The sequence below is a fragment of the Miniopterus natalensis genome, chromosome 20 (assembly GCF_054644295.1).
Source record: "Miniopterus natalensis isolate mMinNat1 chromosome 20, mMinNat1.hap1, whole genome shotgun sequence".
Taxonomy (NCBI): Eukaryota; Metazoa; Chordata; class Mammalia; order Chiroptera; family Miniopteridae; genus Miniopterus; species Miniopterus natalensis.
Genome location: NC_142100.1, coordinates 16,259,930 through 16,273,685, shown reverse-complemented (window position 1 = coordinate 16,273,685; position 13,756 = coordinate 16,259,930). Strand labels below are relative to the sequence as shown.

Genomic DNA, 13,756 nt, shown 5'->3' with positions numbered 1-13,756 from the left:
CTAGAAATTTGCCAAGGTCCTGTCCATCTCTGGCTGTGTGATTCTTCCAAAGGCCAGGAGAAGGAAGGGGGGGGGGTGTCAGGTGAGGAGATACAGGGAGGAGGAAGCAGGGTTGTAGGGACAACCCCTCCCAACACCAGGCCTCACAGGGTTAGGGGTTGGAGCACCCCTGAGTCTGGGGCTGTGCTTGGTGTGCAGTCTCTCAGTTGATCTTTCCTGCTCCCTCCCAGTGGGTGCTTCATTGCCATTTTACAGATAAAGAAACTGAGGCCTGAGGAGATAGCATGAGGAGCCAGGAGCTCCCAAGCTCCCTGCACTTCCCCACACTAAGGGCCACAGTGTGGGCGCCATGCCCGAGACAACTCCAGTACTCCCCGTCCTGCCCTTGGTCAGGGAGGGTGGCCTTCCGGGAATGGCTTTCTCCAGAGCCAGGCACCTCCCTGTCCTGCTCCTGGCTCTGAGCCCACCCCTCGGCACTGCCCATCCGTCTGCTGTAGCTTCCTGGCAGGGCCAGTGGGCCATACATCACCTGATGAAGCCTGAGGCAGCCGGCCAGGGGTGGGCAGGGTGTTGCCGGGAGCTCTGGACCCCAGAGCTTGGCCCGGGTACGACCCACCTTGGTGCCGAAGGTCCCCTGCCTGTGAACAGGGAGCTGGGTCCAGCAGAGGAGGGGTCTCCTTAAAGTCCAAAGCCCACCATGGAGTAGCCACTTCTTGTGGGGAGGGATGAGGGAGGTAGTTGGACGCCACGAGGTGACCTGGCTGAAGGGGAGTGTAGGTCGAGCTAATGGCTGAGCAGGTGGAAGGCACCAAGGTTGAACATTTGGCAGGAAGACAGAGATTTTATCTCTCTCCCCCCCCCCCCCCCAAGTAATTTGCTGATGTAGGTCGCTGGGGTGCTGTCTCCTGACTGAGTTACTGATGGGGAGTGGGAGCCAGGAGGGCCACTGGGAAAGGCTCACAGCCAGGGGTGTCTCAGCCCCACATCAGCCACCTGCCCTCACCTGGGCTGCCTCTTTAGGGAGCCTCCAGTTCATTCATTCATTCATTCATTCATTCATTCATTCATTCGACAACTATGAATGAGCATCTACTGTATGTCACAACATAAGGATGCAGTAATGAACAAAATTCAGCACCAGGCAAGAAAGAAGAGTCCACAGTACGTTAGGCTGTGGTAAGTGCAAGCCAGGATAATAAAGCAGGACAGTGGGAGAACAGGTGCGGTTTGTGTGTGTTTTTATTTTTTAAGCTAAGATGGCCAAGAAAGGCCCATTGGGAAGTTGACTTTTGAGTAAAGACCTTAAGAAGGGAGTGATGTAGATGTCTAGGGGGAGAGCATTCCTGGCAGACATACAACAAGTGCAAAGGCCCTGAGGCAGGAATGTGCCTGGCTCTCTGCCAAGAGTAGGCAGGGCAGGAGGCAAGAGCAAGGGGGTGAGGAGGGAGGTGTTTTGGGCCCCTTGGTAATTTTGGCTCTTCCTTAGACTAAGGTAGATGCCATTGGAAGACTGTGAGGGGACCATGCCTGAGTTTAGGAGAGTGGCCAATGATAGGTTAGGGGACCAATGGGAAGGGCATGTTACAGAGGCCCTCTGTCCATGGTCTGTCTGTCCTCCCTCCTTCTTTCCTTCCTTCTCTGTTCTTTTTTCTTCCTTCATTAATTAATCCTCACTGAGTGCCAGGCTTTTTGTGAATTCAATCCAAAGGACACTCCACCTGCCTCCCCTCCACAGGCACCCCACAATGTCTGCCCTGCATGCCTGGGGTGATGACTGGCCCCCTCTGAGTTCCTCTCCATGCTCTGGTAGGTCAGCCGTGTCCCCTTCACATGGGTGCAGAATGGCAGCTGTGCACGTGCAGAGAACCCACCAAGTGTTGGTGTTCAGGGCTGGTAAGCCTCACACGCACCCAAGGCCAGTGTGGAGCACACACGAGATGTCCTCTCCCCTCCCTGGGCATCAGTTTCCCCATCTAAGACATGAGCACAAGGGACATGAGTGTGAGGACACAGGGAGGGGCTGGGCTTGCCCTGCACCCCATTCTATAGGAAACTGGGCTTTGGGGTACCTTTAGTGCTTCCCAAGGACTTCTCCTCTTGATATGATAGAACCCCAAGTCTGGGATAAACCTCTGGCAGGGACCCCCCCTCCTTTAGCTGCCCCAGGGGCCCTCTTGGAAGAAACAGCAGAAGAGCAGGAGGTCCCAGTGGTGACCCAGCCCTGCTCCCCGCCCTAGTCCCGCACGGCCCCCCAGTTCACCCCAGCCCCCCACAGCTCCTCTAATTACACAGCCATAAAGCACAAATCTCTAACGATCCAATTAGTAACGCTATTACTGCTCTGTCCAGGATTAAAATTACCAATTAAACTGCTGTCGATTTTATCATCACTTAGGCTCGACACAACCGGGGCACTGCGGGCCACTGCGGGCCACAGAAGATCATTAGCGGGCCTTGTGTGGGGACCGGCTCGGGCCAAGACTGCAGGCCTAACTCAGCCCTGGAGATGGTGCAGCCCTCACTGGGGACTCCAGAGGATTATAGCCCAGTTTCCTATAGAACTGGTGGTGGCCGGGATAGGAGGAGCTCCTGGAGGACCAGCCCTTCCCTGGGCAACACCTCCAGTCTGGGCCGCCCCCATGGTCCCCTCATCAAACAAAACTCACCCATTCTATGTCCCAGTCTCTCAGTGCCAGGCTAATCTTTGCAGCTGAACTCTGGGACAAGGGGCCATAGGCGCTCATCTGAAAGCCTGGCCCCCACGTCCCCTGCTTCCTCTCTCTGCCACCACAGCACCCTCCGCACACAGGCTCACTGTGCCATCCTTGTGTGATATGGTTGGGGCGAGTGCCGCTCTGATGAGCTGCTCATCAATGGTCAGCACTGTCTATCTCCCAGGTGACATGCAGGGAGCCCTTTTAGGGGCTCTCAGTGCCTTGTCTCAGAGCAGGGGAGACATTGGAGTACAAAGCCAGGGCCCAGAGAATATGCAAGTGCTGGCTCTGCCTCTTGGAGGTGGTGAGCTCCTCACCCCTGGAGGTGTGCAAACACAGGCCGCACCCAGGCCACCTGGCAGCAGGTGGTGGCAGCAGCTCAAGCACAGGGAAGGGTAAGTGTTGGGCTAGATGACTGAAGCCAGGTAGATAATTTGGCTCTCCTAAGAAAGAATTTGAGGGGTGGTGGGCAGCTAGAGACAGGGAGGGAGGCACCAACCTGAAAACTCAGCCCCAGGAGTATGCTAAGGGATTCTGGTCCAAGGAACCACGAGGATCCCTTGGAGACATGGCGTCCTTCCTCTTTCTGTGCCGGTCCTGACAAACAGGTGCCCTCATTCCCAGGTGAGGCACCAACCTCCAAGTTTCAATGACTTGCCCAAGGTCACACAGTTTTTCTCTTGGGTTTGACCCCAGAAGACATGCTTGTGCCCCCTGGTGGGTGTGCCAAGTGAGGTTGCAGAGCCCACTCATAGGGTCTGTGCACTCAGTTCCTGTGCAGCTCTTTGATCAAGTGGAAGCTTACACACAGTCCCTAGCGTCACCAGAGAGGTACAGAGAGAAGGAGACAGGCCCCTCGGGGACTTCAGGGCACCAGTCTCACCCTGCTCAGGGTGGTGAGACCCTGCAGGGAGAGGCAACTCCTCCCCCACCACCGTCATAGGCCAGGCAAGATAGGGCCTCTTCTGGGAAGAGCAATCGCCGCAGGCAGGTTGGTGGAGCATCTAGTCAGAGGCAACAGACAGGCAGGGCTCTGGGAGCCCAAAGCAATTAGGAGCTGCCTCGCACCTCGTCTCCTGCCAGCTGCCACAGCTGTCACTCAGGAAGTGGGCCTGGAGCAGGCACTGGGCCCTCAGTACCTGCGATCTCCCTCCCAGCCAGCAGCCTGGCCATGCCCTGGGGATAGGTTTCTACTTCTCACAAGTGGAGACCGAGGCCCAGAGAGGCCCAGAGAGAGGGATCTGTCATTTTCTGGGTGAGACATGCTTAAAATCCTCTTACTTTGCCCAGACTCAGTTTTCCCCACCAGGCCTTCTGCCTTTGGAGCAGTGATTCTAACCCTGGCTGTACCGTAAAAGCTACTGGAGAGCTTTTTAAAAATGCCCAGGCCCAGGCCCAGGTCCCAGCCCAGCCAGGTGAGAGCAGACTCTGTGGGATGGGGGGGTCCCGGGTGAGTCCCCTGCTGGGTTTTTGCACTTATTGACAAACCCTGCCCTGAGGGCTAGAAGCTTCTCTGCTCCTGTGGCCATGTCTCCCTCTGCCTTCTAGACCACTCCTGGGCTCGGGAGGGTCTGGGACTGGAGAAGGAGGATCTAAAGGTCCAGCCTCAGCAACAGGTGTGAGCACTGTGTGTTCTAGGGACAGTGGCACCAGGCGCTGTCACCTTTGTCATCTCATCAGATCCTCGCAGCAACTCTGGCTGTGTGGTGGCACCATCAGCCCCATTTTACAGGGGAGGAAACTGAGGCAGGACAGGTGCCACACTCAGGGCACAGAGCTGGTAAAAGAAGACAGGGTTCATTCCAGCCACACTGGACTCTGAGTCCAGCGTTCTTTCTCTATCACCAAGTTGCTTGTCAAAGAGCAACACATTCAAGGACCTGTTCCCTTCGTCCCATTTTCTCCATCACCTGCTCTGTCCTGTCTATCCCTGTCATCAAAAGGCTGGGGGGGGGTGCCCAGGGCAGAGCAAGATCAGAGCAGACAAGGGCCTCTGGGATCAGGCCTACACCCCCTCCCGGCCGGGTCTGCCTCTGCAAGTCTATAAATTCCATTATTCATCAAGTGACTGTGTGAGTTTGCCCAGACGATGAATATTTTATTCATCTCCAGACACTGTCCCCAGCAGGTCCTTGGAACAATACTGTTCCCTAGGCAAGGAGCAAAGGCCAGGGCCTCTGCCCTCCCTGGACACCCCTCCCTCACCCTATTTACCTCCTGCGACCCCCAGCAGCCCCCCAGCTCAGGCAGGGCTATGGTCAACAGTCCTGGCATGACCTTGAGCCTGGTGCTTGCCCTCCCTCCATTTTGATTTTCTCCTCTGGACAATGGGCTCATTTATTGCCTCATCAGGCTCTGCGAGTCCCTCAATAAATTCACCCTGCTCGGCAGGGCCCTGCGCTCTGCCAGGAGCTCTCCCTGGTGCTGAACACGGGTGGGGAGAGAGTGCCGGCCTCAGAGCAGCAGTCTCCGGGCCAGGGAGGGTGGGGGGCACACTGGTTTGACAGGATCGGGCTCCAGTCTCTGGGATCAGCCCCTGGACAAGATGGTCCCCATTCCTTTCTCCCGGCCTCCTTGTCCCTTGGTGGATTCTCCCAGAGTCACAGGTGGGTTACCTCTCCCAGTGTCTCCAGCACCCTGAGCCAAGTACTAGCGGGTGAGGTCTGTGGAGACCCTTCTCAGGAGGGACCCAAAGTCTCCTGGTGAAACCCCAGGGGGTGCAGTGTGATGGCAGCAACACCTTCCCCAGATCGGGGAGCGAGAGACATGATTCACACCTTGCAATCACTCCATCTGTTCCCCTGAAACGCGCAGAGGAGAGGATGGGGCTGCAATGCCGAAGGCAGGTGGATGATCATTCATTCTCTCATTCATTCATTCTCTCATTCATTCATTCTCTCATTCATTCATTCATTCATTCATTCATTCATTCTCTCTCTCATTCATTCATTAAGAAGATGTTCATCCAGCCCCTGCTCCCTTCCCAAGCCCAGCCCATTCCTGTGCTAGGTTCAGGGTCTGGGGAATGCAGGGTAGACCCTGCCCTCCAGAGCTGAGGGTGGTCCTCACTTCCGAGCTTCTGCCCACCTGGCTCCTCCTGGAGCTTCCCTTGACTCATAATAAGAACCACCATCTCCATGCACTGAGCACTCACGTGTAGGATCTAAGTGCTCACTCCGGGGGTTAGATGTGTTCCTACTTAACAGGTAAGCCGAGGCGCAGAAAGGTGAGTGTAGACACCCAAGGTCATACGGCCAGCTCTGGGTTCTCTAGGCAGAACTCTTACTGCTCGTGGCAGAGACTTTTCAAGCCCTGTCTTCATGTCCTTTCTCTGTAAAAGTTGCCCGCACCGTTCTCTGCTGCCCTTCAGCAGACAGCGAGCTGCAGCCTCAGCCACACTGTGCAGCCCCCTGGCACTTGCTGGGTGAGCCCCAGGTACCGCAGCTCCCTCTCGTCCTCTGACTCCCACCCTGGCTTGCTCAAAAGACTTGGCACCCAGGACTGCCCAGTGGCCCAAGATGCACAATCGTAGAGGGCCAGGAGGTTGAATAGTTCCCAGAGGAGGCAGCATTCCTCTGAGCCTGAAAGGGCAGGAAGAGATCAGCATGGCTCAGGGCTTGCTCCCACCTTGGCCTTGAACCCCCAGCTCTGCCTCATACGGCTGCATGACTTACTTGGGCCCTTCAGTGCCCCCGCCCATGAATGGGGGCAAGGCCAAACTGCCTTCAGAGGTTCAGAGACCTTAGCAGGTTACATGCACAGTCCAGGTGTAGCCCATGTATGCACCTGAGTAAGAGGAGCAGGTGTAGCTGGTGGAATATGGAAGCTCCCTGGGCCCACAGCCAGCTCTGGGCTTTGGCTCTGCACCAGGGGAGAGGACAGGGACTAGCCTGAGCCACCAGGGGCTGGGATTTCAGAGATGGCCCTAGCAGTGGGGTACACTACAGTCTTGGGGCTATCATCCCCTGTCTCTTTGGCCTGCTGGAGCCAGACAGCAGCCCGGTCACAAGGTAGACAGCCCGACCCCTTGACCACAGACCAAGGCTGAAGTCTGGAGGGGGCCTGTGTCAGACCTGCAGGGCCTGGCCATGTAAGTAAGCCCACCCACTTGATTTTTATTTGATTTATCTCAGGGACTGTTTCCGCACCATCATTTGAAAATTCTCCACCTGGGCAGCAAGGCTGGGAGCAGCAGGAGACATAGCAGAAGATGCCCCTCCATCAGGCGAGTACTAACACGCTCTGCAGCAGCCCCTCAGGGAGTCACCAGGATCTGGGTTTCCCACCAGCCCCTCGGCAGGCTCCAGCCCACCCTCCCTTGGTGCGGGGGACCTGATTTAGAACCGGCTGGCCTGGGCTGGTGCAGCCTGGCCCCTCAGTAAATGCCACAGGAGTGAGCTGCAGCAGCTCACACTCTCAATCAATATGTGGCAGCTATAATTATTATTAATTCATATTTCTCGGGGGGATTTTCATGCTAATAGGAAATTCCCAAGAGGTACAGGGAGGTACTGTCAGGCACCTCTCATATGTCATATCGCTTCATCCCCACCACTGCCTGGGAGGTATCATTGCCACCTTCACTTCACAAGTAGGAAACTGAGGCCCTAGGAGGTTAAGGGAAAGGACTATGTTCCCGCAGCAAAGAGGTGGTAGATGCAGGAGCCTCAGGTGTGTCCGGCTCTGAGTTCTGAATTCTTATATCTCCGCTCCCCTGCTCCACCAGAAGACCTGAGGGAGCTCAAAGCACTCAGCTCCAGTGGTGGGATGTCAGACAAGGGAACAGCTGGATGAGGGGGGCTTCAGGTGCGGGCTTTCCTGGGGCCTCTATTTCCCCAGGCACAGTTCCTAATGGGCACCCGACTAGCCCACAGAGGCTGGGGAGACAGACAAATAGCTGGGGTCCTTCCTGACTTCTCTGCGGGTTTCAGATGCTGTTGGGAGTCCCCTCCAGGGTCGTGCCAAAGAAGTGCTGGGGTCCAGGTCTAGCCCAGCTTAGCTCAGCCAGGGCTGGCATCTCTCCCTGAGCCCCCTCTCCCCAGGCCCTAAAACAGGGCTGTGATTAATCAGCGACAAAAGCAGAAACAAGCAGAAAAATGTAATCAACTTGGGAAGGGCAGGTTCAGGCAGGGCTGTGACAATCTGCTTTCCCGCTGGGGCCATTGGCTGATTGGACCAAAGGGGGCAGGGAGGTGGTTCCGATGGAGCCTCCAGGGGCAGGGCCCACAGCTGGGGCCACAGCAAAGCCAGAGGGTCATTCCCTCCCCCCTAAATATATACTCACATCTGTGCACACATGCCCATGCCACTTCCAGCCCAAGGTCTGCGCCCTGCCCCCCCACCCACCCAGGCTTCTGCCAACCAGCTCCTGTCCTCCCTTCCCCTGCCAGCTCACAACCCTGGCACATACAGGTGTCCAAACACTCCTGACCCACGTCCATCTGCATGTGGACTTGCAAACACTTGTAAGCACCCTTGTGGATAAAAGATATATGCACACACATGCTGTTCCCCTGAACACCTGCCACCTCATCCTGAGGTGCACACATGCCCTGCACACGCCTTAGGTCTAACCTGCAGCCATGTGAACTGACAGGTCCTTACCCCAGTCCCTGCAGACACCCAGCCACTTCTCTGTCCCTCAGTATCCCCGGGGCCATGAGACAGACCCTGCCTCCTCCTCTGCAGGCTGAGGGGTGGAGGCTTGGGAAGGAGCCAAGGACCGAGGCTCTACTGGTGGGTGGGTTGGGGGGGCGGGGTGTCCGCTAGGAAGCCTCAGCCACAGGGCAGGGGAGCCTGGCCCAGACCCGGCCCGGCTCCTGCCTATTGCCCCTGCTTCATGACCTTGCTCAACGCCCTTGTCTCTCAGCCTCAGTTTCCCTGCCTCAGCGCCTCTCCGGGCACCCACACTGTGTGATTCCCCTCGAGGACACGGCCGCCTGGAGCCCGCCTCACCTCACTGCCAGGTCTCTGCACCTCAGCTCCCTGCTCTCAGTTCCAACGGTTTGGGGGCGAGCCAAGGGGCAGGAAGAAAGGGCCCCACCCCGCCGGGGTCCTAGGGACTGCGGTGGGGGCGAGGGATCCTCCGCAGCGAGAAAGGGGAACCCGGGGTAAGGGGAGCAGGAACCCCCGGCGGGCTCGGGGCGGCCCCGCAGGGGCCCGCGCGGGAGGGGGCGGGCGGCGCGGAGGGGCGGGCGGCGGGGGCGGGGGAGGCGGGAGCGCAGCCAGCGGGCTCCGGGCGAACGAGCGAGCGCGCCGGGGAGGCGGCGGAGCCTGAGCGGCGGGCCGGGGGCCGCGCGGCCGGCGGCGAGCGGGAGGCGAGCGGCGCGGAGCGCGGGGTGCCGAGGAGCGGGCGCGGCAGGCGCAGCGCGCGGCCGTCCGAGCGGAGAGGCCCGCGTGGCGCCGCCCCCGCCGCCCCTGCGAGGCCCCGGCCGGGAGCCCAACGAGGGAGGGGGCGGCATGGACCCGCGGCCTGGGGCGCGGGGGCTCTAGGCGCCCGGACGGGTCCGCTCGCCCGGTCGTTGCTGCCTCCGCCGAGCCGCCCGCCACAGCCGCGCGCCCCGCCGCTCCCGCCGCCCCCCGGGCCGCCGCCGGCCCATGAGCCCCGACCTCAAAGTTTGCGGCGGCGGGCGGGCGGGCGCGGAGCCTCCAAAATGCCGTTCCACCCGGTGACGGCGGCGTTGATGTACCGGGGCATCTACACCGTGCCCAACCTGCTGTCGGAGCAGCGCCCCGTGGACATCCCCGAGGATGAGCTGGAGGGTGAGTACCCCGCGGGGACCCCCGCCCGCGGGCCCTCCTACCTGTGCGCCCAGGTGAAGCGCGAGCTAGGGGCGCGGGGGGCGCGGGGCTGCCCGCCGGTGCCTGCTGCCGGGTGGGAGCGCCGGCGGGCAGCTGCGCGTGGAGGCCGGGCCGGCTCGCACCCCTGGGCGCCGCGCTGAGGGTCGCCAAGGCGGAGGGGCGGCGCGGCCCCTGCCCGCGTGGTCCCCAGCGCTGCGGAAACTTGCTGGGTCCCGCAGCGGGGTCACGGGCCCGCGCAGTCCGCGGTGACGGTGCGACAACGCGACAGGTTGGGGTAGGGTCCGGGCTGCGCCCCTGGCCGGCCCGCCGAGCGCCCGCGCCCCGACCCCTCCGCGGCGCCGGCCCGCGGCTCCGCACTCGCATTGACATTCCACTCGTGTAGCTTTTAAAATCCAATCTGCTCGGGCAGCCGGCGAAGGGGAGAGGGCGGCTGCCCTGCTCGCTGACTGCGGGGCTGCCCCCAGCCCCTCCTGCGGCCTTAGCTTCTTCCGCACAGCCCTGCGGGGACCCCCAGCCCAGAGCTCGGGAGAGGCGGCCGGGGAGGTGGCGGCGACAACAAGTGGCCGGATTCGGCGGCTTGGTCGTGATAACGAAGCCTGGAAAAGGAAAGGCAGGGAGGCAGAGACCCAAACCTGCCCTCCCCTCCACCCCCACCCCTACCCCGTCCCCCTGCCTCTGGACATGAGTGGGGACTTCAGGCCGCGGTCTGGGTGAGAGTGGAGCAGAGGGCAGGGGCTGTGGTCTCTGGATGGAGGATTCCGGGGAGCAGTGAGACCCCTAGGGCCTGGGAGCTCTTTCCCTACTGGGATGTGGGCAGGTGCTCAGGCTTTCCCTCGCCAGACGCCTCGTGGGGCCCCATATGGAGTGGAGTGGGGGGCTCTGGGCTGACGGGAGTCTTGGCCCCCTGGGATCTTCTTGTCTGGTGTTGGGGGAGGGGCTGAGATCACACGGAGGCTGGGCCTCTTTTTGGGTATCTTGGGTCCAGGGGTCTCTGAGATCTGGGGCGCATCAGGGCCTGGGGGAAGGTGGAAGCCAAGACACCAGCGCAGTCAAGGATGATGGTAGGAGCGCAGGGGAAGGCATGGAGAGAGGCCCTCTCTTATCCCCAAGCTTTGGAGGGGCCAGATCTTGGGGGAGTCCGACTGGCTTAAGGGGAAGATCAAGAGGGAGCAGGCAACTGCCCCACAGGCTTTGAGCCACCTGCTCCTCACCAAGTCCCCCCAAAAGCTCCCAGAGGCCAGGAGAGCCATGAAAACAGGGTCTGGTGTCTGATGCGGGCAGGACAGATGATGTGTGCTGCTTCTGGGTCTCTGGCCTTGAGCCCCCAAACTCAAATCCCTGCTGTTTGGGCCGAAGCTCAGGAACCAGAGCCTCATCCAGGGCCTGGGACAAGGAGGGGGCATGAGGAGCGAGAGGGCAGGGGATGGGGCATAAGCTGTCTCTTCCTTAATATTGTCTCCTCCTGCCCTGGGCCACCTCAAACCTCCTGCCAGTGTCCCCTTCTCCTCCATTCCTCCCTCCTGGCCCCTGAGGCAGGGGTTAACATTGTCCTGCCACAGGCCAGGCAGCTTCCACCTCATTCCCTCCTCTTGCTCCCATCACCCCACAGTGACCCGGGCAGCCCTGCTTCGGGCATCACTGAGTCCCACTTCTCCCAACCTTCCAGCCCTGAAATGAAGACCCCAAGGAACGGGAGAAGCTGAGAGGAGCCTAAGATGCAGGGGTGAGCGGGACACACAGCAGGCAGTGCAGGGGTGAGGAGGCCGCCGCCTCCCCTTGGGCTGCCTGGCGGCCACACTGGCAGGAGCCCAGGAGCGTTAGTCACCAGCCACACCAAACGCCCTCCCTGCTTCTCTCCTGTCCTCTTCTGCTGGGCCCTGAGGAGCAGAGGGGCCTGGCACTGGGCGGGGGGGCATCTGAAGGGCAAGGCCCTCTCTGGTGTGGGCAGGGAGGGGTTGTGGAGCAAGCAGATGCCTAGGTGGCCCCAGCCCATCTCCCGACCCATGGGCAGCTACAGACGAGGGCAAGAAGTCCTCCATGACTGACCCCGTTCTTGGCCGCAGGCGTCCTGAAAGCCTGCCTTCCGGGAGACCAAGTCTCCGCAGGCCCCAATGATCCTTGAGTGCCAGGGCTGTGTAGACAGGGTGACCGTTGCTAGCACAGATTCCCCCTCTGCCCCCTCCACCTCCCCAGGGCCCGTTAGTGCTTCTGCCCCAGGGCAGTCTGGGTAACATCCAGGCCCTTTTCTGGGAGGATGCCCATAGTGGGGAGCCACATGTGCCGAGAAGAGGGAGCCTGGCAGCTTGGGATGAAATGCTGCAGACAGTTCGTGCGTGCCTGCCGCAGAAATCCAGGGGGTGGCTAGTCTGAGGGGGAGGAGAACCAGGAGGAGAGGTGGAGAGCTCAGGGTTAAGGGCTTTCTAGCCAGGCAGCACGGGGTTCGAGTCTCTGCACCCTTGTCTCATGGAGTGACCTCAGGCAGTCGGTTGCTTGTTTTTCCTCAGTTTCTCCATTTGTAAAAGGGGGTTGGCATTGCCCCTCCCCAGGGCTGCTGGTGACAGAGGATGCAATGGAAGTGCTCAGTGCGGGCCGGGGGGGGCGCTGACTTGCACAGTGGGGGCTGGACAGGCGCAGCAGTAGGAAAGGCCAAGGAGGGGGCCCTGCAGGGTAAGAGTCTGGAGTGTAGAGAGATCGGTGAAGGCTCAAGAGGCAGGGATGCAGGTGAGCAGGGGGCCTGGCCAGAAAGTCAGGCTGGGGGAGGGGCAGGGTAGAAGGGGCCTTGAAGGTCTGTCTGGCAGAGGCACCTGGGCACAGGGCAGGCAGTGCAGGGGCAAGGGAGGAGGCTTCCTCCAGCCTCATGTGGCACTGGTACCCTGTGCCTGGGGAACCATGGATGGCAGTTGGCAGGGTAGATGTGCCTAGGCAGAGCTGGCCTGGGACCACCTGTCCCCCGTTGAGAGGCCCTCCCAGATTCTCCCTGTACCTTCTTCCTGACATACACACATAGCAGAGACCCCAGACCTGCAAGAGCACTGAGCTTGGCCCCAGTGGCATCGACGGACTTGAGCACCTGAGGGTGGGAATGGGGCAGCTGTAGGCTGCAGCCCTGTCCTCTCTGGCCAGAGAAAGAGGAAGGAAACAGACCGGCAGACACTGGGGCAGGGTTCTGAGGTTGGCACTTGGCCCATCCAGTGGGACAGTGGAGCCTGCATTGAGAGTAGCCAAATAGGGACATTCAGACAATGGGGAGTAGGAGAGTCCCATTCCTGCCCCTTTCCCGCAAGCCCAGCGGCTGCCTCTGTGTGGGCCAGAAACTCAGGGAGGCCAGAGTGATGGGGCGCAGGGCCAATATCTCGGGAGAGTGCCAGTCGCTGCAGAGGACAGACACTGCTCTACCCCTACAGTGACCTCTAGCCTATGCACCCCCTCTCTGGATTCCGACTCCCTGACAGAGTGTTGATGTACCCTGGAACCTCTTGGGGACTCAGGCCCTGACAGCTCCACAGGCCCATGAGAGATTGGGGATGTCAGGCTGAAGGCACTAGGTGGGGGACAGTGTGGGCCTGGAAACCCGGAGGCTCTGCCAGCCCTTTCCCGGGCCAGGCGTCCCCATGCCAAGATGGAGCACAGCAGGTTTTCTCCAGCCTCATGCGGCAGTCAGGAACAGAGCAAGGCTTTCGGGGAAATGCATCCGGCTGGGATATGCTGATGGCAGCAGCAGCAACAGGGAAGACGTGACACCCACCCCACTCAGGGAGCCCCCAGCAGATCCAGGCCTCGGTGATGGGGCAGAGTCACATTCCCATTTCACAGATGAAGCACTTGATGCTCAGAGAGGGAACTGCTTTGCCCAGGTCATTCAGCTGCTGAGTGGCAGAGCTAGACTTCAAGTCCAAGCCCCCAGACTTCAAGTCCTGGCACCAGCCAACAGGAAGGCCAGTTTGCTGTCCAGAGCTCACACAGTCCTCCTCTCCTTCCGGCTCTACCATCTATGATGTTCTGATTTGTAATGTCCTGTTCTGAGCCAAGCCCGGCACCATCAAGCACTTACATGCTTGATTTTCATATTTAGTCATCCCCGTGGCCCCATTGGACAGGTGAGCAAACACCAGCCAAGGTCACTCAGCCAGGATGTAGGAGAGCTGGGATTTGAACCTGAGTCTGTATGACTTAGAGTTGACTCTATGGCTGAGAAGGTGGTCCCTAAACTTGGCCTTAGGAGTCACTGGGGCTGGGACAGG

The 13,756-nt window shown here is 60.1% G+C and overlaps 1 protein-coding gene across 1 annotated transcript in view; it reads left to right on the top strand.

Annotated features, from left to right (window-relative positions):
- The first annotated feature begins 9,367 nt into the window (after positions 1-9,367).
- CABP7 (calcium binding protein 7) overlaps positions 9,368-13,756 on the top strand; it is a 10,118-nt gene continuing 5,729 nt past the window's right edge. The window contains exon 1 of the mRNA XM_087828404.1: positions 9,368-9,476. Coding sequence (XP_087684530.1) covers positions 9,368-9,476 — 109 coding nt within the window. The remainder of the gene's footprint in view (positions 9,477-13,756) is intronic.